This window comes from Penicillium cosmopolitanum, assembly GCF_028827165.1.
Source record: "Penicillium cosmopolitanum strain IBT 29677 chromosome Unknown utg000006l:49.0-5199605.0:1.0-5204138.0, whole genome shotgun sequence".
Lineage (NCBI taxonomy): Eukaryota > Fungi > Ascomycota > Eurotiomycetes > Eurotiales > Aspergillaceae > Penicillium > Penicillium cosmopolitanum.
Window position 1 is genome coordinate 4,521,642 of NW_026622676.1, and position 22,851 is coordinate 4,544,492.

General features: G+C 48.6%; 12 protein-coding genes across 12 annotated transcripts; 4 read left to right on the top strand and 8 right to left on the bottom strand.

The window, feature by feature from the left end:
- Nucleotides 1-390: 390 nt before the first annotated feature.
- Nucleotides 391-1,372, bottom strand: N7509_006216 (putative phosphorylase; the record flags this gene model as incomplete). Its single annotated transcript, XM_056630853.1, has 2 exons — nt 391-1,194; nt 1,256-1,372. 2 exons carry the CDS (start codon nt 1,370-1,372, stop codon nt 391-393), a joined length of 921 nt encoding a protein of 306 aa, XP_056490155.1.
- An 889-nt stretch (nt 1,373-2,261) lies between these two features.
- N7509_006217 (uncharacterized protein) lies at nt 2,262-4,159 on the top strand (the record flags this gene model as incomplete). Its single annotated transcript, XM_056630854.1, has 4 exons — nt 2,262-2,595; nt 2,648-2,825; nt 2,880-3,073; nt 3,129-4,159. The coding sequence occupies 4 exons, from the start codon at nt 2,262-2,264 to the stop codon at nt 4,157-4,159; spliced, it is 1,737 nt and encodes a 578-aa protein (XP_056490156.1).
- A 184-nt stretch (nt 4,160-4,343) lies between these two features.
- Nucleotides 4,344-5,186, bottom strand: N7509_006218 (flavo-protein; the record flags this gene model as incomplete). Its single annotated transcript, XM_056630855.1, has 1 exon — nt 4,344-5,186. The coding sequence occupies one exon, from the start codon at nt 5,184-5,186 to the stop codon at nt 4,344-4,346; it is 843 nt and encodes a 280-aa protein (XP_056490157.1).
- A 620-nt stretch (nt 5,187-5,806) lies between these two features.
- On the bottom strand, nt 5,807-6,031 carry N7509_006219 (uncharacterized protein; the record flags this gene model as incomplete). Its single annotated transcript, XM_056630856.1, has 1 exon — nt 5,807-6,031. The coding sequence occupies one exon, from the start codon at nt 6,029-6,031 to the stop codon at nt 5,807-5,809; it is 225 nt and encodes a 74-aa protein (XP_056490158.1).
- A 71-nt stretch (nt 6,032-6,102) lies between these two features.
- On the bottom strand, nt 6,103-6,598 carry N7509_006220 (uncharacterized protein; the record flags this gene model as incomplete). Its single annotated transcript, XM_056630857.1, has 2 exons — nt 6,103-6,527; nt 6,589-6,598. The coding sequence occupies 2 exons, from the start codon at nt 6,596-6,598 to the stop codon at nt 6,103-6,105; spliced, it is 435 nt and encodes a 144-aa protein (XP_056490159.1).
- Nucleotides 6,599-7,747: 1,149 nt separating this feature from the next.
- N7509_006221 (uncharacterized protein) lies at nt 7,748-9,237 on the top strand (the record flags this gene model as incomplete). Its single annotated transcript, XM_056630858.1, has 4 exons — nt 7,748-7,894; nt 8,109-8,216; nt 8,467-8,666; nt 8,724-9,237. The coding sequence occupies 4 exons, from the start codon at nt 7,748-7,750 to the stop codon at nt 9,235-9,237; spliced, it is 969 nt and encodes a 322-aa protein (XP_056490160.1).
- A 2,743-nt stretch (nt 9,238-11,980) lies between these two features.
- Nucleotides 11,981-13,636, top strand: N7509_006222 (MFS transporter; the record flags this gene model as incomplete). Its single annotated transcript, XM_056630859.1, has 1 exon — nt 11,981-13,636. One exon carries the CDS (start codon nt 11,981-11,983, stop codon nt 13,634-13,636), a length of 1,656 nt encoding a protein of 551 aa, XP_056490161.1.
- Nucleotides 13,637-14,425: 789 nt separating this feature from the next.
- On the bottom strand, nt 14,426-16,012 carry pex12 (ubiquitin-protein ligase peroxin 12; the record flags this gene model as incomplete). Its single annotated transcript, XM_056630860.1, has 1 exon — nt 14,426-16,012. The coding sequence occupies one exon, from the start codon at nt 16,010-16,012 to the stop codon at nt 14,426-14,428; it is 1,587 nt and encodes a 528-aa protein (XP_056490162.1).
- A 357-nt stretch (nt 16,013-16,369) lies between these two features.
- On the bottom strand, nt 16,370-17,488 carry N7509_006224 (RmlC-like cupin domain-containing protein; the record flags this gene model as incomplete). Its single annotated transcript, XM_056630861.1, has 3 exons — nt 16,370-17,064; nt 17,128-17,251; nt 17,342-17,488. 3 exons carry the CDS (start codon nt 17,486-17,488, stop codon nt 16,370-16,372), a joined length of 966 nt encoding a protein of 321 aa, XP_056490163.1.
- A 107-nt stretch (nt 17,489-17,595) lies between these two features.
- On the bottom strand, nt 17,596-17,985 carry N7509_006225 (RmlC-like cupin domain-containing protein; the record flags this gene model as incomplete). The annotated part of the gene is made up of 1 exon (XM_056630862.1): nt 17,596-17,985. The coding sequence occupies one exon, from the start codon at nt 17,983-17,985 to the stop codon at nt 17,596-17,598; it is 390 nt and encodes a 129-aa protein (XP_056490164.1).
- A 623-nt stretch (nt 17,986-18,608) lies between these two features.
- Nucleotides 18,609-20,591, bottom strand: N7509_006226 (RsfS/YbeB/iojap family protein; the record flags this gene model as incomplete). The annotated part of the gene is made up of 1 exon (XM_056630863.1): nt 18,609-20,591. The coding sequence occupies one exon, from the start codon at nt 20,589-20,591 to the stop codon at nt 18,609-18,611; it is 1,983 nt and encodes a 660-aa protein (XP_056490165.1).
- A 321-nt stretch (nt 20,592-20,912) lies between these two features.
- On the top strand, nt 20,913-22,642 carry N7509_006227 (ribosome-binding protein NMD3; the record flags this gene model as incomplete). Its single annotated transcript, XM_056630864.1, has 3 exons — nt 20,913-20,980; nt 21,069-21,733; nt 21,795-22,642. 3 exons carry the CDS (start codon nt 20,913-20,915, stop codon nt 22,640-22,642), a joined length of 1,581 nt encoding a protein of 526 aa, XP_056490166.1.
- Nucleotides 22,643-22,851: the final 209 nt, after the last annotated feature.

Sequence of the window (22,851 nt, forward strand, 5' to 3'; positions counted from 1 at the left end):
ACCCCCTTCTAATTGCAGACTAGTAGCTACCCGGGATAGAATAAATTGGCAACCCCAATCCATTTTAGATAGCTAGTAGTCCGCCATTGGGAAGACGGAGACCAGGAAGGCAAAAAAGCTGTTGGAAACTTTTGCTGTGCCACTATACTATACCAACCATTTTCTACCGGCCTAAATACCCTGATATGCAACTAGGGTACTGACCACCCTGCGCTTATGGAGCGCCGTATTCTTCGAAGGTGGCATATATTAGAGCCCTTGCATGGGTGACTCAGGAAGACCGGATCGTATTTAATAACCTAGTTGTAATCTATAATTTTATTTCATCCAAATTAAATAACTTTATCGGTATTTTCCCTTCTATCATAATATCGAAAGACCCTCCGGCTTTCAAGCCTCCACTCGGGGAAGGCCTAATCCCGCTAGAACCCTTTGAGGTCCAGCCTCCTTCCATGCATCAAATTGACTCTGATTTGCGATGTAAACCGATCCAACCATACCCGGTGAATTCGCACTAAGTCCCCTATACTCCTTATTCTGTCGAGGAATAATCACCATCCATCGTTTTGTGAGAATCCAATTATGCGGACACGGGCCCTCGTTGAGTTTCAACGCTTCTCGTGTTTGCTGCAACAACCGTAGATATATTTCCATGAGTTGCTGGCTAGTCTTCACTAGACCCTCCGGTGGCTCTTTGAATATCTCCAAGAAGTATACGCAAGACGGCGTACCTGTCTGGGATTCGGGGTCGTAGTCCGGAAAGAATCTGAAACCGTCTGCATATCCATCATTGGCACCTGGGGCTGGAATGACTTGCAGATGCTTATGAGCTCTACTAGATCCCGCCGTGACTGTGCAGTTGAAAAAAGCAAAATGCTCCACTTCAAGTCCACACACAAGGCTCCATGCGGCCTCCATATCCTCGACGTCGAGTAATTCATGCTGTCGGCGATATGAATCAATCGTCAATAGGAGTAGCATAGGTCGGAAAACCGGGAATTTGTTGATCACGAGGAAGTGAGTTTCATTGACTCTGGTGATGCAGATATCTGGATGATCGAATGCTAAATCACTTCCGGGGCCGAACGTTTCGGGCTGTGCATCGGTGCCGTCGCCGAGGTTCGACTGGGCGCTCTTGAAGGCCTCGCCGGCCTGTGGCTTTTCCTTCAATGCCTCAACCACATTGAAACAAAACTATATCCACATTAGCGTCGAAAGCGACGATTCGGAGCTGGCGGTAGCGATGAGAACAAACAGTCATGCCGTTGTCAGTAACGATGACGGGGTGGCTAGGTTGGTACTGAATGATGCCATTCGAAACAAGCCGATCGAATTTGGAGCAAATTTCATCATAACTTATATCGAGTGGCATCTTGAAGTCCAAAGAGTAAGGTCTTGTTTGCGATGGGGCTGAGGCTGAGGCTAAAAGGCCAGAAACAAGCGGTGGGCGGAAAGGACGGCGACCCCTCGGCTGGGGCCCCCACTTCCACTTCCACTTCCACGTTCGAAGAATCGATCAGGACAGACATGGCCCGTGGGATTTTGAGTGCAATATTCATGGATTGTCAGAGTCAGACAAGAGTGGTTCTAATAGAGCACAAGTCTCGTTCAAAAGGCCTAGTAACACCTACTCCCAGCTGGGAATCTCGACCTGAATACACTTAGTGCATATCATCGGGAAATACACCTGTGCCTTGATGGGTCCTGACTCCTGGTTAGTTGGCCGTGGTTGGCTTCAGGTTCTTCTTTCCTTCACTAGTGCTTATCTTGCTGCAAATCTAAGCCATAACTGTCATGTATGCCGACTTCCTTGCCACACAACCTTGGATTCATGATTCAGTGAAATATTTGATGTGGAATACTTGAAAATTTACAATCTTGGTGGATATCCCAGCGATCGTAGAAACAAACAATTGACTGACATTGAAAGTTAATGGCTTGAAAATAAAATATCTCTTCACCGTTGTCGATAGATGAAGAATTTTTGAGGAGCGACCGGTGCATTGTTCCTGTCACCCGAGAAGATTGCGGGAGAAAGCCATCAAGCTATGCCTAAAAATGCCTTCGCGTTGTCAGACGACATCCAATCGCACTTTCGTCTCCTCATGATACTATCTCCCTTGGCAATAAGCCCGGAACCCCTCCTGTACGCCGCTTCTCTCATAATTATATTTTCTCCTTTCTCTCCACCTCTGAAAATACCCAATATTTGAGTGTAGCTGGCTGCTGGTATCACACCGAGAGGCGTTAAAGCAAGCTCAATGACAGAACTTAGAGACCCACTTAGTCGAGCCGAGACTGGGGATCTGGGCAAATTCTCAAAGCTGGAGGCTTCGCTTGTTGAGACCAAGGTTGAGCAACGTCCTAATTCAAGAGCACAAAACGATATCGATCGCCATGCCCAACAAACCGATCTGAAAGTCAACGAATTAGAGTTTGACTTCGATATTGGCCTAAAGAACTATCCGCTTGATAATCTCGGATCTCTTCAACAAGTTTTTGATGCTGTGCAATGTCATCAGCATTTGCGAAAAACGGAAAATTTCTCTCTTGAAACCAATGTTGAGTGCTTGCACGTGGACTTGCAGAGAGCAGGTGAGATCAATTTCATAATCTTTGAACTCAAAAACATACTCATATTATGCAGAATGGCGAACATTGACTGCGCAGGGAATGGGTGACTTTTTGCAGGTGATATTGGGACCTCACCAAATCAAATCTACTCCGAAGGACAATATCTCACATACGATTCTTGCTAGTAGGACTTCGACACGAGTCGGAAAGCGAATCTGCCTGATCATACTCCATCAATACGCAGACTTCTTGTGATGTGAGGGCATCCGAACTCGAAATCTTGATTCTTTTACTAACCTGCTTAGTTTCGTACCATTGGTGCCCAGTGAAAAGACCTCCTTCGGTGTACGGGCTCTGATGACACAAGAGAATACACAACTACTTATCAGGACCCTGCAAATTAATCCGCTCTTTTCCCTAAACCTTCTCGGTCAACCGGACTACTGGGCACCCAAGTCACATTGGGAGGCCGACAATGATGGAAAGTTGACAGCATGTGGTATGTGACTATCATGAGACGCAAATTCCGGACGAATTTCAGTTGAAAAATATAGATTTGTTTTGTCAACACCCACGATGGAATCTTCATGTTCAAGGATCTCCTTTATCGGTATATTCACGCCATGATCTCACTCGCAGCTTAACAACATACATCATATCCCACAATGAATCTGACACATCTGTGAATACGCTCAAATCGATTCTTAACATTGCAATTGATACTGCCTCGGCGTCAAGCAGGGGAGCTGTTTTCATGGACGACCCCTTTGACATTCACGTTATCCTCTCCACGTTATCACTGGAGGCTTCTAAGCATCACGTCGCACGTTTCCGACGCTTCATGTGGACTCAGATCAACAAGGTCAATGATCACCTTGCTGGTCTTGAGGCTAGCGACCGGGCCAAACTTGGAGATCTAACCAAACAGCTCCAAATAGTCTCCCAAAATGCAGACTCTCATATTGCAAATGCCGATGTTGCTATTTTCACAGCATCTGCGATCCGAGAAGCACATTCACGCCTCAGCTCTTGGCTCCCCAACTCCAGACCCTTCATACAGCAACGTGTTCAAGACTCCATATATGTCATCTCTTCGATGGAAAAGCAGAAAACGTGGTTTCTTAATTACAAGCAACGGAAGGACAGTATCAGCTCCTTGGTCTACAGTCTTGTAACGCAACAAGACGCGGCCAACAACATCCAGATTGCGCGCAGCATGAAAGAAGACTCAACATCAATGACTTCAATTGCTGTTCTGACCATGGCATTTCTACCGGGAACCTTTGTTGCGACCGTAGTTGATGCCGAAATATTTGGGGCTTCTGTCAATGACAAGGCATGGCTTATCTGGTTAACGATTACAGTGCCTTTGACCTTAGCGGTCATGATCTGTTGGTGGATCTATCAAAAGTCAAAAGAGCCCAAAAGTACGGTTACATCAACGTCAAATGATAAGGATAATCTTGGGTCTATAATCGAAGGAAGACGAATAAGTTCGCTTCGAAGACGAAGTGCCTTCAGCAGTTTTTCCTTTCGAAGGGGAATCAATGGTGAGAAAACCGCCACCAGCGATCAAATACTATAGGGAAAAAATCTCGAAAACAATCTTATGCCAATTCAAATCCATGGAAGGAATGAGAAATATACTCCAAGAAAACCTAGCGTGAAGCTCCTATAGAGCCTCCCGAGTCAAACCTTCAGGTTGCGTTCCTCTATCTTCCCGACTACTACCAACCAAATTCGAATTCGTGAGATGGGCTTAGCTGGCTTTACTCCTTTTCTAAGCCTGAAACCTGGGGTGTTTCCAGATATGCAGGTGGCAAGATATCTTCCAGGGTCGCCTTGATTTGGATGGCCAAAGTTTGCGAGTGCCAACGTTGCAACTGAGTGTAGCCGCCCATCACCCAAAAATTGTCCAGGCGCGGGTTACGCTTCCACATCCCCCGGATTTCACCCTCAGCATCGACTCCCCATGTCACTTCAAGACGTGCGACAATCTCTTCTGCTCCAAGTATCTTCTTACCTTCGACCTTTGAAGCCCCAGCACCCAAGATCTCCGCGCCTGTCTGAAGCAGATTCCCATCCGCGAATCCAGTACACCACACGATCGCATCAGACTCGATAACACTCCCGTCAGAGAACTGGAGGCCAGTCGATGTGTACGCGACAGGCTCAACATTAGCTTTTACCGCGACCTTCCCGTCCTCGATCAGCTTGGTGCCACCAACATCTACATAGTGTCCACCAGCTCGCTCGAGAAGGTTATACATAAGCGCTTGACTCGGATCACTGCTGTCAAGGGCCGGGAAGCCAGCTGCCTTCAATTCTTCATATCGATTGGGCTCTTGGGATGCGAAGAATCTGAAAAGGTTGCGGGCAAGCTGTCCGTCCACAACCGTGGGGAGCAGCAGGAAACGATTGTCCGATGCTTCCACGCCAGCGTCATAAGCGCCGAGACTCATCTTGTCGCAAACATATTCTAACGGAACCATATAAGTTGGCGATCGAACGTTCATCGTTGACTGGAGACCTGCTACATGGCAATCCTCTAAAACGTCAAAGGCCGTGTTCGCAGATCCGATGACAACAACAGACTGAAATTTTTGCAACATCAGTTTTATTTCATGGAATCACTTCTCTTGTGTCTCGTCAATGTGGGCTCACCTTGATACCCCTTTCTTTTAAGTCCATTCCACTCTTAAATTGGGCGGAGTGAATACTCGTGCCCCTATAAAGTTCCCTTCCAGGAATATACGGCATATTGGGCTTTTGTGATCCGAAGCCTGTTGCCAGAACAAGCTGCTTGGAAGAAACCTTTCGCTTTCCCGCAGGAGTATCAATCTCAATCTCCCAGCGCTCAGTCGACATATCGTATTGAGTGGACTTTATTTTCGCCGATGTGATGATATTCAGGTTGAACGTCTCGACATAGCGTCGGACTTGCGACGCAAGCTCATCCTTTGACAGCAAATGGGGAGCGCGGAGCTCCTTGTCATAGCCTAATTGCCAATATTAGTCGTGAACTTCTGGAAACCTCAAGAACACAAGACTTTACACAAAAATGGCATTTCACAGACAGTCGTTGGGATGTGAAACTTCAGGCAGTCATAGCGCAGGGCCCAGTTATCGCCAACTTCCTGAGTGCGTTCGGCCATGACACTTTCGACTCCTAGAGCCTTCAGACGCGCAGAGAGCGTAACAGCCCTAAGCAATATTAACATCAAGCTTCAGATCAAGCAGACTTCTGAGTGTTCACGTACGCATTGCCGCCACCGATGATGAATACTTCTGTTTCGAGGCTCTCCGAAACACCGATATCCTTTCCAGGTGCCTGGAGCAATGATTCATCCTCTGCCTGAATATCCAAGCTCTCGAGTTTGGTACTCAAAATCCAGATCTTCCAATCAATCTCTAGCTTACCAACTTCCGATTCGACTTCCACCGGCAACAACATCATTTTTCCGCGACATGTTGCGGCAGGCGATTGTGTTCGAAAGACAATTGGACAATCGATAAATTGCTATTGGTCTAGATCAGACCTATCATTCTTGAATCCCTATACGCGTGTGCCATTGCACTTACAAGGACTGGTGTAGCGGGAAGGAAAATCGCCGCACCGTCGATCGAAATGCCATTCTCGATCTGTCGTAATTTATTGGTCTTGAGTAGCGCCGCGGCTATGACCCCCGGGGTGCTGAAAGTACGCAAGTGATATGTCAAAGCCAAGATGTCTTTCCAATACGCCTGGCTCGTGTAGAAGCAACCAGCCAGCTTATCTGCATCGCGATTCGCCAGAGCAACATTGAAGCGATCCAATAAGGCATTCGCCTTAATAGTTGCTTGTTTTCCAGCCATGGAAGCCGGGTCTACCAGCCCCGGAGCAAGTAAGGGGACTGGTTGTTCATTCATCATCGTCCGAAGGTCCGCCTGCGGCGGGTACTCCGTCTCTCCATCTGGATATAGGTGTCAATGTTGAAATCATCTCAAAAAATTGTGACTCCGTGCACTACTCACTGACAGTCATGATGGGCAGTAGATCTCTAAGAACTGTTTCAGAAGTCTTGCGGTATGGGATACATTAAGAAAGAAACTACGGAGTAGGTTCTATTGCACTCGCACACTTCCCCGCTTCACCCCTCAGGTCACGAAGCCTCCCTCGTACAAAGACTAGTCAGCAAAAGAACGAGCAAGCCAAGCTTAGGGGGTATGCTTGGTGCGACCGCAGGATTTCAACGAAGCGGGAAAAGTGGATAATTGACACGGCCCAGTAAAGATCACCGTTGGGGTCTTTCCCGCAGGACAACCATGAGATGTCTGACACCTGTATGTACGAGCACGCGTGGATTCTCTGGTTCACAGATGTGTCCAATGTCTATTCCATGCTAGCATAATGGTATTGTGGTCCGGGCCATTTCTGAGCCTCGAAAGTTTGACGGCTCATTGTCTCAGTTGGACAAATCAATCTGCCCGTTGGTGGGGATGCCCAAAAAGTCGACCTGTCTTATGGTGGGGTCCCGGAGAACGACCGCTGAATCTCACGCACCCTCATCTCTCGAGGCTGCCGCCGATCTGTGCATTCGAGACCATGATTGGAGCCATGGATGGAGACCAAAGTTGCTGGGTCTTGAATACATACCTGGCCCGGCCCTGTGCTCAGGTGAGGCGGCTAGCGTCTGATATAATGGCCTCGATGTCCATCTTGATCAAAATATGGACTAGACTGATTAACTTCCCGCTGCCGTCAGAAAAAGATGGCAGATATCCACTTACCGTGAAGTTTGTCGGAACGCCCCTTGCGACATCACTGGATAAGTAGCGGTCGACAGGTCCACACCACACGAGTCTTGGCCGCGATCCTTCAGACTGGAAATTTTATGGCGCACATTCTAACGAGTTAGATTGAAGGCGATGCCGTACAATTCTTCGCAAACTAGTAGTGCCACTCCGGTAACCTGGGTCGCCGAGTTTCTGAATCCGCAAGCAGTTGGGGCGCGTCGATGCTAAACACAGAAGGATTCTTCAGACATGTCAGTCTGCTGATCATTTCGATGGCAAAACTCAGTACATTATCCTTGCTCCCCCTCGCTAGATTCGAGGCCGCTAATCAGTTATTCGTTTCGTGGTCTTCTACCCCTGGCTGCTCTGTGTGAACTGCCCTGGCCATCTGCTGAGCATGTCCTCCGAGGCTCTCGCCGAGTTGTTGGCCGCGCCAGCGCTCGCTGCGCCGGAAGGGGTGACGCCAGATTTCGAAAACCCGCCAAATAGCAATGGTTTGGCTTGGTTTGTGACATCTATTTGTATGGTCGTTGCGACCGCATGTGTATGTCTGCGCTTGTTCGCTCGGGTGTGGATTGATAAAAAGATTCGTGTGGAGGAAGGTGAGTTTGGATTAGCTTCATACTATACTCAACGTGTCTTGCCCGAACACGACTAATCATTGTTCCAACGACAGTTATGATGATATGCGCCTACGTTCGTTCACCTTTTATTTGATGTGGGGCGAAATCTTACTATAATATACTGATTACCTCTAGGGCGCTTACTGGGGAACTGCCTACGCTGGCTATTCGTTGATATTCACGCCTGGCTATTATGTTCACACTTGGAATCTCCAGAACAAAGACATCATCCAACCACTTTATGTGAGCTTCGAATTCGACGGTGCTTGAAACCTTTTGACAAGAAGCTAATAGATCATTGTAGCTGATTCTCATCTACGGCTGCTGTTATTCGGCAGTATTGCCGTTGATCAAAACCGCTATCTTAATGGATTGGTGTCGAGTTTTTGTCCCAATTGACAGAACTCGAAATCTATTTTGGACTGGCTGCTGGGCCGTGATTGTTCTACAATGTCTGTGGGGAATACTTTGCATCATTCTTCTGAATATGCAGTGTCGTCCCCACCAGGCGATCTGGGAATTCTACCTTCCCAGCAAATGTTACTCTTTACCAAATGTGATGCTTACATCTGCCTCCGTGCAAGTTATCTCCGATGTGACGATGTTTATCTTGCCACAGCGGATTATTTGGAGATTACAGATGAGCTGGCCGAAGAAGATCGGTATTTCTATCATCTTCGGTGTTGGTATCCTGTAAGTTCTCGACTACCATTATCGCAAGACCTTGGCTTTCTAATTTTGATTTCTTAGGGCGTCTATTTCAGCAATTTTCCGCTTAGCCCATACCGTCGCCTTCGCAAAACAAGCAGACAGCATGTATCTAATCGGCCCTCTCCTCTTTTGGGCCTGTGCCGAGATGACTTGCGGTTTCTTCATCTTCAGTGTTCCCTGTTTGTCCAAGATGATCATGGAGACCGGACTTGCTCGTCGCTTGACGAGCGCCTTTTCACTCAGTGCAAAGCCTAGCAACCCATCTGATCAGACTCCAAATTCTGGCCCTCGCCATGGGTCGCATGCTATCTCTCGAGGGAATATTTCTAAGCCGTGGCTCACGACAGATACAAACTATTCCCAGATAGACGAAGACAATATCCCTATGAGGGATAAGGGGAAGTCCGAGTCACAAACAAATTTACATGATGATCTCGAGTCTCAAGATTATCGAAATGATGCCCATGCTGGCAAATTACATGCCAGTGTCACGAATGACTCTCGTTTTCACTCTAGTAGTGAACAAACATCTTTGAAAGAATCAAATCTCTAGTTTTCATGGGGTTGGTCGACTTCAAACCACACAGTCTCTAGGACTGGCGATGCACACATGGGCCAAAAATAGAGAAGAGTTTAATAACAATAAAAAAGGACGAAAATAAAAACAAAGAGAGATCAACCTGGGGCAAGGCCATCTGACTATTAAGCAATAACGGATTCCCATATCGCATAATGTAGGACCGATCCTAAGAGGGCTGCTAAATGGACCATGGGCACTTCTGAATCTAGATTAGTATGTAATCTCCATACAAACTTAGATATACTCAATCTATCTCTACAGTAGCACTACAAAAATTTCTAACTGTCTATTTTCTACTATTAGCGAATGTCTTCTAATATCAGACTAGTACCTACCTAGGATAGAATATATTAGCTACTCTATTCCATCTCAGGTAGGTACTAGTCTGCCATAGAATGGCGGAGGCTAGAGAGGTCAACAAGGGACTATAAACTTTTGCAGCGCTAGAGGTAGATTAAGTGTATCCAAAGTAGTAGGGAGATTACATACTAATCAGGGCTGGGAAGGGCCCATTGTCCATTTAGCAGCCCTCGATCCTAGATCAGTGCTTTCATTACCAGTGCATTCGGATACGGCCAATTGCATGGAGGATTGCTAAAAGGACCACCCCTCCCCTGCACCATTTTTCCTACTTGGACCATGGTAACTTCCAACTCTGGATTAGTATGTATTTTCCATACAGATTTTAGTTACGCTCCTGTGATATTCAATGTACCTATAATTCCTAATGCCTAGTCATATTATCTTAGTTCAACAGACCCTACCTTTAATAGCTACTGTCCTATTAGATTATTGTAGAAATCTTAGACAATACCATAATTTCTTAGAAATATTATATTAGACAGATTGGAAAGAACAGAAAATAGTTTGTAGAAGAGAAATAGTTTAGCCAGCAACGATATATTGGATCAGACAATATGGAGGACAACACTAACCATCAGGGATACATCGGAAGTGCTGGAGGTGTATCTAAACCTTGTATGGAAAATATATGTCAAGAAAAAATGTGCCAGGGGGGGGGTTGGTCCTTTTAGCATTCCTCATTGCATGATGCTTTTTGAATACTGCTTTTTGAATTCAAAGAGCAGTGCTTAGTAGCCATCACAGATTTACTTTTTGCATGTAAATATAAGTTAGTGCCCAGTGGTCATAGCCTGTGTACGTATGCTCAGTATAGACCCATCGCATACTCGCTTTTTTGTTGATTCAAAACAAGCTTGGCCGCTGTGGGGTGACTGCGGTTCGAGTTCCGATTCGCCTTAACTTGAGTCTTAGGATTAGACCTGTGAATCTATGTACCTAGGTAGGACCCACGGTATTAATTTTGTCCAATTCCTATATTCGAAAAGCCTATGGAACTTATATAGGCTATGGTTGTAGCCATGGGAATCCTCAGGATTATCGAAATTACACAGGCAGACAGACTACATGTCAGTGTCATGGATGCGGAGTACTAAGTCTCATTTTGACGCTGACAATGAACGCGGGATCGATATGTTGGATGTGGAAGAAACAAGTTGACCTTAATCAATTAATTTGAAACATCTTTTCAAATCGCCCACCTGTCGATTTCAGCCACAAGACTCATTCACTGGCCAGTCAGCTCCGTATGTACGATTAGTGTAGGGAGTAGTCAGCCCAAATTAACCAAATGGTTCGATGTGGATAGTCCATTGGCTCGGTCCTATCCATGGGTACTTTTGAGCAAAAATGAGAAGTCTGTCCATGATCAGACTGTGATTCGGGTGGCTGCATTTGTGAGCCATAGACTACTTCCATCTCATTTCATTTCGGTTTCAATGCGAAACGACTACCTGACTCGGAAAGATGCGGAAGTGAAAGGGTTTTTCTGGACTCGTATGCCAGCCACGGAGGCTTGTGATCTTTGCTATGATCATGATCGGACTGGAACTAGTTGGACTGTAATTCGCAACCTTGGTTATGTTGAAGTAACCCAGAAACCAGATTGGATATAGTATGCAAATTTGAATATACAGAGCTGGAAGGTACCTTTAAGTTTGAAAGAAGGGAAAAGAAAATAACAATCCAGAATGCATTTTCTTCATTTCCAAGATTCTCCCAATTCTATAGATACAGCGGCGTTGCAAAGGGTTGAAACCCCATATTGCCCACCATTATTGAGCATCTTCTAATGGGAAACTAGTGCTACTAGTAGCCTGCCATTGGAAGGCGGAGTTTCAAACTTTTATGCCAGTGCACAAGTGGGTCTGATTGTTGTGCAGGCACAATCACGGCGAACCAAAAGCTTAACTCAATCAGCTGAACGCCACGTCTTACTCTGTACTCTGTATATATTCATGCAGCAGTCAATAGCAAGGTCAAACTATACGCCACAATCAACAAATTTATGCATGATTGCTCAAATCCGCGCAGATAACATCTACAAACTACAGTCTACACTGCAATCCACACCCAATCGGCATTGCCGATGAAACCCCATCGGGAATCCAGCACCAACACAGAATGCAACCGAGAGACCCACCCAATCGAACCCGTGCCGAGGGTCCGATGAAAAGATTTGTTATGATTGTCGCTATCAGGCACGCAAGCCAGGGCCAGGGCCAAGGCTAGCCCTTCCCCTCGGGCGCAGATCGAGATCGTCGATCGAAGTCCTGTCAAACCCTCTTCCCACCCCGATCCCATCCCATCCCGGCACTTGCGATTGCGAGCAACACACTCGACTTTCGCGACGAGAATGCCACAAGAGGCCGCCCGCAAGAAGGTGCCCAGGGTTTACCCGCGAACTATTCCCTATTGGCGCGTCTTGGTCGATCATGGCGCCGTCACTCAGGAAGTTCTCGATTCCGAATTCACTGGCTCTGGTACAGAGGAGGATCCCTACGCCGTGACCTGGATCCCTGGCGACACGCGCAATCCACAGTTATTCAGCATGGCCAGGAAATTGTCCATCACGTTGACTGCGGCAGCGACAACCTTAATCGTATCCCTTGCGTCTTCTGCGTATAGCGGAACCATCGACGAAGTTATCGAAGGATTCGGCGTCAGCACTCAGGTTGCTACCCTGGGGCTATCGCTGTATGTGCTAGGCTTCGCAGTCGGCCCTCTCCTCTGGGCCCCCGTCGGCGAGGTCTGGGGTCGACAGGTCTCGTTCTTCATTAGCATGCTCTGTCTCGCTGCGTTCTTGGCGGGTTGTGCGGGCGCGCAGAATATCTGGACGCTCTGCATTCTTCGTTTCTTTGCTGGCAGCTTTGGCTCGTCCCCTTTCAGCAATGCTGGCGGAACAATCTCGGATTTATACTCAGCGAGGCACCGCGGTTTAGCGCTGAGTTTGTACGCTGCTGCGCCCTTCCTAGGCCCGTCGCTCGGTCCCATCATTGGTGGCTTTTTGGGGATAAAGGCTGGTTGGAGATGGGTTGAGGGTTTGCTTGCTGCGACGGCTGGTTTCGTTTGGATTCTCTCGACACTGATCATTCCTGAAACATACCCTCCAGTTCTACTACGTCGACGCGCCGAGACCCTCTCGCAGATCACGGGTAAAGTATATCGAAGCAAAGTTGAGATCGATAAAGGCCGGGTGTCATTGGGGAATTTGTTGAACAAGTCGCTTCTTCGACCCTGGGCTCTCCTTCTGAAGGAGCCGATTGTCTTTCTTTGCGCGGTATACATTGCTATCGTCTACGGTACGCTGTATATGTTCTTCGACGCTTTCCCTATCGTCTTTGAAAAAGGTCGTGGATGGAATCCAGGTGTCGGCGGTCTTTCCTTCCTGGGCATCTTGGTCGGCATGCTCATTGGTATTGCGTGTACGATCCCTGCAAATATGCACTACATCAAGACCATGGATGCTCACGGTGGCCGCGCGCCACCAGAGACACGTCTGGTGCAATGTATGCCAGGTGCTGTTTTGATCTCTATTAGCCAGTTTTGGTTCGCGTGGACGAATTATCCATCCATCCACTGGATCGTCTCTATCATTGACACGGCGCCGTTTGGAATTGGCGTCATCCTGATTTACCTCGGGATCATGAACTACTTGATTGATTCATACACGATCTACTCGGCATCAGTCCTCGCGTCGAATGCAGTTCTCCGCTCTGTCTTCGGTGCGATCTTCCCCGTCATCTCGATCTATATGTATGGTAATCTGGGGATTCACTGGGCTCCATCGATCCCGGCGTTTCTCTCGGTTGCTTGCATTCCGATTCCGTTCCTTTTCTATAAGTACGGGTCTGTGATCAGATCGAAGTGTAAGTACGCAGCCGAGTCCGAAGAGTATATGCAGAGAATTATGACGCATACACTGAAAGAGAAGAAGGCTGATGAAAGTAATCCGGGGGCGATGATGACGCCCGAGGAACCTGCTCTTGAGAGGGCGACTACGATACATTGATCAGGCAATTGGAATGAGAGGAATACATAGACATGGATAGACTGTAAATAGAAGCATTATTGTTGAAAAATCGAAGAGCATTTCATACTACTCTCGCACAAGACCATTTTCGGTTGATACTCGGAAAACAACACGAATAACCTCCTTCTATTAACCAGGGCTCGTCTAGGATTGGATGAACCCTTTTCTCTGTCAAGTTCTCGCCAATGGTGTAGTGGGAAACAGGTTCTAGCCACCACTACCTACCGGGCCTATCTGACAGGCAGCACCAGATAGCGATGCATGGCTGTCTAGGACCATGTACCGATGAGACGACTCGGGAGTGGGCGGGCTGCGACAGTACAACACCTTAAAGCGGGTGCACACGTGGAGAGGTGGTCGTAGGTTTTTTTGTTCTTTTTTTTCCTGTTTCAATTCTGGTATACCATAGAATATTATTCTCTGCTTTTTTTCTGAATTCTAAAATATTCGGGATGGGTGTTTTCGTCCAATATCATAAGATGATTGTATGTGGTGGTCTTTCTGTAGATCCAACTCCATCCAACTCGTCCAGAACTTGCATTGACCTAGGACAGCCCCATTTTATACTGTTACCGGAAGGAAGCAGGTTCAATTCTTGCTTTTGTCTCAGTCTTCTTTTCTCGAAAAAAAGAATAGTTCCCAACATTTGCCTTCTACCATCCAATTGACAGCAATTGACTAGTGGACACTTTTCGGGACAGGAAATGGACTCTATTGCCATGATGGTATATGTAAGAATACAGTGTATATGCATCGGATCAAATCAAATCAAATCAATACTCTTCGCAGACCATCCGTGCCCCCAAGGACTCTTCGCCCTGTAACGGGACACCTACCCTTCCCACTTTCCCATTTCCCACCACGCTTGCGCGATCCAGTCTCTTCCTTGGCACGCCCGTCGTTCTTCTCCTCATCCTCCTCCTCCTCGTCATCGCCAGTGATCTCCTCTTCCCACGCGGCGCCGGCACCTTCTCCGTCCATGAAGTCCAATTGTCGCTGGTGCTCGCCGTTCAACCAGTGGAAGATACAGACATAGCAGAAAACGTAGCCTGTTTGGCAGGCGGTCGGATTTGTCAAAGCGTTCAGACAGACAGGGCATGTATTAGCGCTGGAAGTATCGGCTGGAGGTAGAGGAACAGTGAAGATGGGAAGATAGGAGGTCGCTGAAATAGGCGGTTGGTGTCGTCGTGGTGACTTGAGAGCTGACTTGAGATCTCCAGAAGCAGCCTTCTTCTCTTGCTCAGCGACCTGCTTCTTCTTCTTCTCCTCTTCTTCCGCAGACTTCTTTCGCTCGGCCGTATTAGTGAGGCCTGAGATCACGGGGGCTGGGAGATCAAGAACTTCTGTCGCTTTTCGGGACAGTTGACGAGAGAAGTCACTAGCATGCCACCATTCCAGGAACTTCAGTGCAAAGATAGATGCTGGGAGGAAGTAGCGAAGAGAGGTCAGAAGCTGGGTATTCAGGTTCTGTGGGCTGAGCAGGCCCATCAATCCCGAGCCTGGTCGCTGGGATCGACTTCCGCCGGGGGCGGGCTTGGGATCTAGAACTGCAGCGATGGCACGATGGTCGGCGGACCCCAGGCGGCGAATGCGAGAGCCGATCAGCCAGAGGAATGGAGAGGAATATTTGGTATTATCGAAGAGATAGGCGAGGTTGAACGCCAGAACGGAAAAGTAGTATGCCGCATTCACAGATGGGTAGACATTGCGCAGGAACCACTTATAGTAGTGGAAGATGCGCTGGCGCACTGTCGGGTTATGAGGGAGGTCGTCGCTGGGGTTGTATCGCGGCCCGCCGCCCATCACCAGAGACGCTTGTGGCGCAGCGTGGATGTCATATCCTTCGTCTAGCTTGCGCTTGAGATATGGAACACCGACCATCACCAACAGGTTCTTCCACACGTCGGTGGTGTGCAATTTGAGGGCGTCGCGGACGGGACCGTCGGCGCCGACCTGGGCGCGTGGGATTTCGCCATTCTTGGTGCGGAGAACGCGCTCGCGCTTGAGAGAGTAGAAGTTCTCTGTGAAAGACCCGCCGAAGGTGCGCAGATAATAGCGTTCGACAACGAGGGAGAGGAGGGCGTAGACTTCGTTATATGAATTGAGGATCCGGAGAAGGTACCGGGGGTGGCGGTGAGTCGCGACCGCGAGAAGGTATCGAATAGAAGGTGGGAGGAGATCGGAGAGTTGTTGTTCGGCAAGGAGTTCTAGGGAAATCACAGACTTGTTAGCGATCGTGTTCGTGACCGCGACGCAGCTTAGATTGGCCGATGAAGGCGATAGAGTCCCCCGTCCGGGGATGACTCCCCCGCAAATGGCGTTGAGACTCACCGAAAAGTGATGGCTTATGCTCATCGAACTCTTGTTGAAGACTAGGAAGGTACTCCATTTTCAAGAGCACCAGTCATCGTCGACCAGAGAAGGAGATGGAGGGGGAGATAGATGGAGGAGGTGGTGGTGTGAAGGTTGCGGAGTGGAGAGTGGATTGCCGGAAGGAGAACGGGGGGATCGGCGGAAGCCGAGGTTCATTGACACCCGCCTGACTATGACTATGACTGACTATGGCTGGGACTAACTACAGTATACCTGGTATCGGTGAATAATGGTACCTCATATTCCAACTTAAACTCTCCTATCTGCAAGCAACTATGTTCCAGGATCCATATTCTAAGAGAGATACAATATCTACTTTCTAACCCAATAAGCCATCGGTTATAGTTCCATACCCGATCGGCCACCTTCACGAACAAAGTCGGGCTTGGTAACAACGTTATGTTCATGGTTTTGAATTCGTTCCAGGAATTTCTTCGCATTTTCAGGATCATCAGCAAAGAGAGTATCCGCAACATGTCGCTGGGGAGTCTCGCCCATCCACTGGAACAAGGAAATATCTCGGAACTCGTCGGCGCGGAAAACCTCCAGCATCTCAACAGGTTCATCACCGATATTCTCGACGAAATGGCCCATGTTGCGAGGCACAATGCCAACATCGCCGGGAAGATAGTCAAATGTACGAGCGGTTCCCTCGGCAGCAAAGATGGTCACTCGGGCACGGCCCTTGATGAAGAATGACCATTCATCGGCATTCGGATGCCAGTGCATTTCCCGGATAGCGCCAGGCTCGATGATCGCATGTGCGGCTGAGACAGTCTTGGAGACGGGGAAGTTATTGGAGTCGGTGATTCGGACTTCTCCTCCGCCGTTGCTGCTCTTGATAGGCTCTTGGTCGAGCATTCGGTGGGTGAATTGATACTTGGACTTCTTCGCCTGCTTGCCGCGGGGAGCCTCATCATCTATAGAGCCTGGCTTGGAGCCCTGGAATATGTATTTCTCGCCGTCGGGAATATGGGCGAACACCCTGGGGTCCAGGTTGAAGTTTTTGGATAGCACAGATTTGGGGGTATGTGCTATATGTTATCGATGTATTAGTCCAGCAAACGGACAATCGTTGGACATGTTATAGCGCTTACCAAGCCAATCCGTCAGGATAAAGGTCGATTCCTCGGAGAATCGTCCGTCATCAAAGATGAGAAGGAATTCCGTTCCATTGGGGCTTAAGCCTTGTAGGGAGTGAGGCACGCCGCTAGGGAAATACTAAAGAAAGGATAATGTCAGCCCCTGTGGCTATGGTGCGCAATTTAAAGGTAGGCCCTAAAGGAAGGAAGGGAAGTATGTAGTACTAACCCAAATATCACCCTTCTTCAAGTCATCAATGAAGTTCCCGCCCTCGTAATCAAGCGCGGTCACTCGAACTTCGCCATCGAGAACATACGCCCATTCAGCCTCTTTGTGCCAGTGAAGCTCTCGGATCACACCCTCATCAAGTCTCATGTTGACAGCAGCAAGCTCGACACTTGTTCCGAGTTCACGAACGGTGGTCTGGCGGGTCCATCCTCCTTCCTGTAATATTGGTTTGGTAACTGACTTGGGAAAGGGAACTATGAAGAGGAAAGAGCCCTTACCTCAATACGGATATGGGAATCAGCAAAGCTCCAGCGCATATTAGCCAGATTGCCCTTGTCGGTACTGGGAGGTCGCACAAGATCGGGGCTCTGTCGGGAACGATCCTTGTTCCAAGGCCCCAGGACCGAAGCGCCTAATCCATTGCGCCAGGGGAGAGGGTCGAGTTCATCACCAACTGTATCAACAGCTTTATCGTAAGGGTCTCGGTGGCCCGGTGTGAACGGGATGCGACCGCCTCCCGTCACACTATTGTAAGATTTAGGGAGTTCAAGGCCATTTAACAGGCGTTGTTGGGGACCATCTTGTACAGGGATCGCACTGCATAAGTGGCCTGCCAGGGCCAGCAGGAGAACGGTGGAGTGCATAGTGACACCAGGGCTTTTCCTTGTTGCTTTTTTTTGGGTGTAACAAATGTCTGGAGAGGGGAAATGGAATCCTTTTGAAGGAATCAAACTTAAGTTCAAGTACTAGTAAATGCCGCGGGTCAGTTTGCGGGGAAGAAAGGCGCAATGACGCGCTGAGGCCTCGCCACTCGCAGTCATCAGAAGCACGTAATCTCTTCTATCTTTACTTTTCATCTTAGTATATCACACTCCTACAGGTACAGTTGTTTAAGAGTCAATTCAATGGGTCTACATAAACAATCCCTGTATGTTTGCAATAGCTAAGAAATGCCAATGGGTATTTTCTACCATGCTAGAAACTACCGACGTCGATGTAATGCAGGCCAAGGCATCTAGAGGTTGAAGTGGGTTACTCCGCATTCTCCGCACGGAAATGGTCTGAGCTTCAAATGTACGCGGTATGCACCGATATAAACTGAGCTTGGCAATCATCCCTTGCCAATTGTTGGTTTTTATTGGAGAGTTGAGAAACCGACGGGTTCTTAAATGTATGCGAATATTTTAATAAACAAAGTTTAGTATGCTACAGCTATAATACAAGGGATCCATGGATATTATTAGATCCGCCAGCCTTTCTTCTTTCTTCACCAATTGCCCTTGGCAAGTGCCTCCTGGCACTGAGTCCAGACACCTAAGAAGGAACTAGGAGTCTTCCTCTCGGCCCGAGATTGAATGTCAGGGTCCGCGACCAGAATGCAGTGCATGAGGGGGGTCACAATTGGACCCTGCAGCCGCACTGGAGTAACCTCTCTTTCCATCATAGGCACCCACTCGGAGACACACTCGCGCGCCCGTCGTTCATCTCCAAGGTCAGCGTGCAGCTGGAACAACTGGGCATAGTCTTCGGGTGTGCGGATGACACCTTTCAGGGGAAATTTCCGCCAGAGACGCCAAAATCCATCGTAGTCTTCACATCGAAACTGGGTTGCCATGAGCTGGCGGGCCTCTTCTTCGTCAAAGGCGACATTGGCACCAGAAACGATTTTTGACAAACGGTTCAGCATCTGACGCTGGGATTCAGACCATTCATTGCCGGTTGTCGATTGCGGTGTAATTTTTGACTGGGAACGATCTTCCTTCGATGGGAGTTTGGTTGTAGTATCAGCTACGCGATAGAGCATATTGAATACTTTCATGTTGAGAATCGGGACACCTCGGAGGCTGAGACGGTCGAGAACTTGCAGAGCGAGCTCGATGTCTGCCTCGGGTAGATATGAGACAGGCTGTCCATGACTGTCTTGAAGCTTTTGCGGGGCCAGGAGCGCGGAGACAATCTCAAAAGCGAGACCGTCCTCCAGATCGTAAGCATTGCCGAGATATTCGGTAAATGAAGCAGACAAGGCAGGCTTGCTGTATGCCGGGTGGTGGCAGGCAATGGCAATCGTAGCCAGTTTTAGGCGCAATGCCGCGAGGGCTTCATGGGAAATATTGGCCGGAAGGCTCTCGTTAAGCAGTCGTAAAAACAGAGTAGATTGATAATCATCAGGTCCTGTTCCAAGCTCGATTCTGGCATTCTCCTCGGGAAGTCCAGTCAACATCTTGAGCAGTGATGCAGTAGACATTCCAGGTGTCTTTCCGGGGACTGATGAAGCTGCAAAAGCGGTAGCTGGGTCCACAGATCTGGTGGAAGACGAGGCACCTTCGCGACTAGTGTGAAGACCTCTTTTCTGACCACTGGGATAGCTGGAAGCATTATTCAAAAAGCGGTCAGTTGCCGAGGATTCGGTCTTTGTCGCAGGTTCCGCATTGTCTTGTTGAAGTTCGCGGAGGCGTTTCCGTTCGGCACGGTCAAAGTTCCCTTGCCACAGACCATCCAGGTCGACTTCGGCTCGCTTCTCCTCAGTGAAGATCTGAACAATCACGTTGGTACCAGTATTAAGCTGACCAAAGCCTTCAAACCCGGCATCCTTGAGGTCCAATCCAACAGCGTTTTTGTCTACAACGCCCGAATTAACACAGATCCAACCCGTCGTGATGCCATCATCCTTGTCATCCACCATCCTGCCGGCATCGGCAGCAGCGCGCGCTCGCTTGGCCTTGCGACGGAGCTTGATCTTCAGCTCATTGCGTCCAAGTAAGCCATCTGCAAATGGTGAAAGCTTGTACGTGGCCCGAAGCCACCTACACAGACGATCTGCGGCTACGTTCAGATGCTTCACACTTCGTGCTGTTCCAATTATCATGATGACATTGGCGCCCAGTGCGGCTGGTGTTTCGAGACCACGAAGATCAAAAAGTTTCAGTTTATCCAAGCCGAGGTCTTTGTACGAATATTCGAGAAGGACAGGGAGTAATTCGGGGGAATTTTCTGGGATTTCCGGGATGTGATCTCCAGATACGGGTCGGGAATCGTCGGCGGTTGGCTCATCCTGCAGGTACCAGGGCACATGAGATGCAGAGGTGGATCCGTCATTTTCGACTTCGGTGACCGTATTCTCCACTGACGAAACATTGATATCGGGATTTTGTGAGGCAGGAGGGCGATCAGACCGCAACGGGCCTACAGTTGAGAAAGCTCTGGGGGTGAACATGTGTCGAGGGGTGTAGGTGTATCGGGGTATCGGCATCCCGATACAGCCATAAATGACCGAAGGACCTCATGGCGACAGTTATGGCACACGGCCCCGCGTAATAAGGCTCTGCTCATGGCGACGCTATTGTACTGAACCTTCAAGTTACAAGATCGCTCGAATTCCTACGCGATATTGGCAGAAATCGTAGGCGGTGAGTAAGCCGACAATACTGCGGCTGCAAACAAGACAAACGATGAGTCAGCGATAAAAGATTCGGCCATGGCGGGGCAAAAGTTACAAATCGATCTGTTCGTGACTTTATCCTCTCACAGACTCCCTTGATTTTCGAGTATATCCGATTGGAATCTCGTCAAGATGTCGATGGATCTGGATGCCCCCGTTCCCATGGTGGGGATGCAGCAGGAGCAGGCCATCTCTGCAACGTGAGTCTTCTTTTTTTTTTCTCTTATCGCGGAGGGGTTTTTTTCTACTACTCCGATAATTGTGAATTTCAAATACTAACTTATCCAGTATTCTCTGCTGCAACTGTGGTGCTCCTATCGATGGAACTACCGCTGCCGGAGCGCTCTGCCAGGATTGTGTTCGTCTTTCGGTCGATGTCTCCCAAGGAGTGCAACGTGAATCAACCCTGCATTTTTGCAAGGACTGTGAGCGTTGGCTGCAGCCCCCGACCAGCTGGCTTGTCGCTGCCCCCGAATCGAAAGAACTACTCGCCATCTGTCTGCGCCGCCTCCGTGGTCTATCAAAAGTCCGAATTATTGACGCCAGTTTCATCTGGACTGAGCCTCACTCCCGTCGTGTGAAGGTCAAACTTACGATTCAGCAAGAGGCTTTCCAGGGTACGATCATTCAGCAGAGCTTCGAGGTTGAGTACGTCGTCGCCACACAACAATGCCCGGATTGTCAGAAGAGTTTCACCCACCACGCCTGGCGCGCATCCATCCAGCTTCGCCAGAAGGTCCCCCACAAGCGTACATTCTTGTACCTCGAGCAGCTCATTTTGAAGAACGGTGCACACAAGGACACAGTCAATATCAAGGAGGCGAAGGACGGTTTGGATTTCTACTACGCTAAGCGTAATGAAGCCGAACGAATGGTCGAATTCCTCTGCAGTGTTGCTCCCATTACTTCCAAGAAGTCCCAGGAGCTCATCTCGATGGATATTCATACATCCGGTAAGTCTTACGTTTTCCTCCCTTCCACCAAGCATTTAATCTAACATGTTTACTCCTTCAGTCGCTCAATATAAACACACTTGGTCCTGTGAGATCATCCCCATCTGCAAGGATGACTTGGTTGCGCTTCCAATCAAATTAGCCCGTCAGCTGGGCAACATCTCTCCCCTGACACTCTGCCACCGCGTCGGTAGTGCCGTCAACCTCATCGATCCCCAAACCCTCCAAACCTGTGAAGTCCCTACTGGCGTTTACTGGCGCTCGCCTTTCAAGAACATTTCAGATGTCACCCACCTGACAGAATTTGTCATTATGGATATTGAGCCTGTTGGTCAATCCAATGGTCGATTCTTCCTGGCCGAGGCCACTGTTGCCCGTGCCTCTGACTTGGGGTCTAATGACATTACCTACTTCACACGAACTCACCTTGGTGGTGTCCTCCACGTCGGAGACTCCGCTATGGGTTACCATTTGGCTGGTACCATCTTCAACGATGACAACTACGAGGCCATCGAGAACAGCCACCAGTACGGCTCCACACTTCCTGATGTGGTCTTGGTGAAGAAGCACTACGCTCGCAAGAAGAAGCCCAAGAACCGCGCCTGGCGCCTCAGACGTATGGCTCGCGAGTACGAGGAGGAGGCTGCTGCTGCCTCCAGTGCTCCCGCCGCCCCTACCAAGCGCCAGGAACAGGAGGCCAACCGTATGGAGGCCGATTTCGAGATGTTCTTGCGCGATGTCGAGGAGGACCAGGAGTTGCAGCAAACCTTGGATATCTATAAAGCTCGCAAGGCGGCTCAGAGTGCTGATCAGATGGAGGAAGATAGTGGCAGTGACGACGAGGTACCAAAGATCAACATGGACGAGCTGCTTGATGACTTTGATGAGCTTAAGATGGGTGACGAATGAGCTTTCTACGAGTGATATCCTTGACGATCATGGCTGGCGTTTATTTGAAATTTCTGACGGGCTTTCAAGAAATCATAAAAGTTCTGAACATTTAGATTATGGCAGTGTGAATAGCTTGCGCAGTGCAAATATTTCTCTTTATCATGAAAATATTCCTTGGTAGTAATGTAGAACATGGATATCTCTATACAGTAGTTTGAATGATGGGG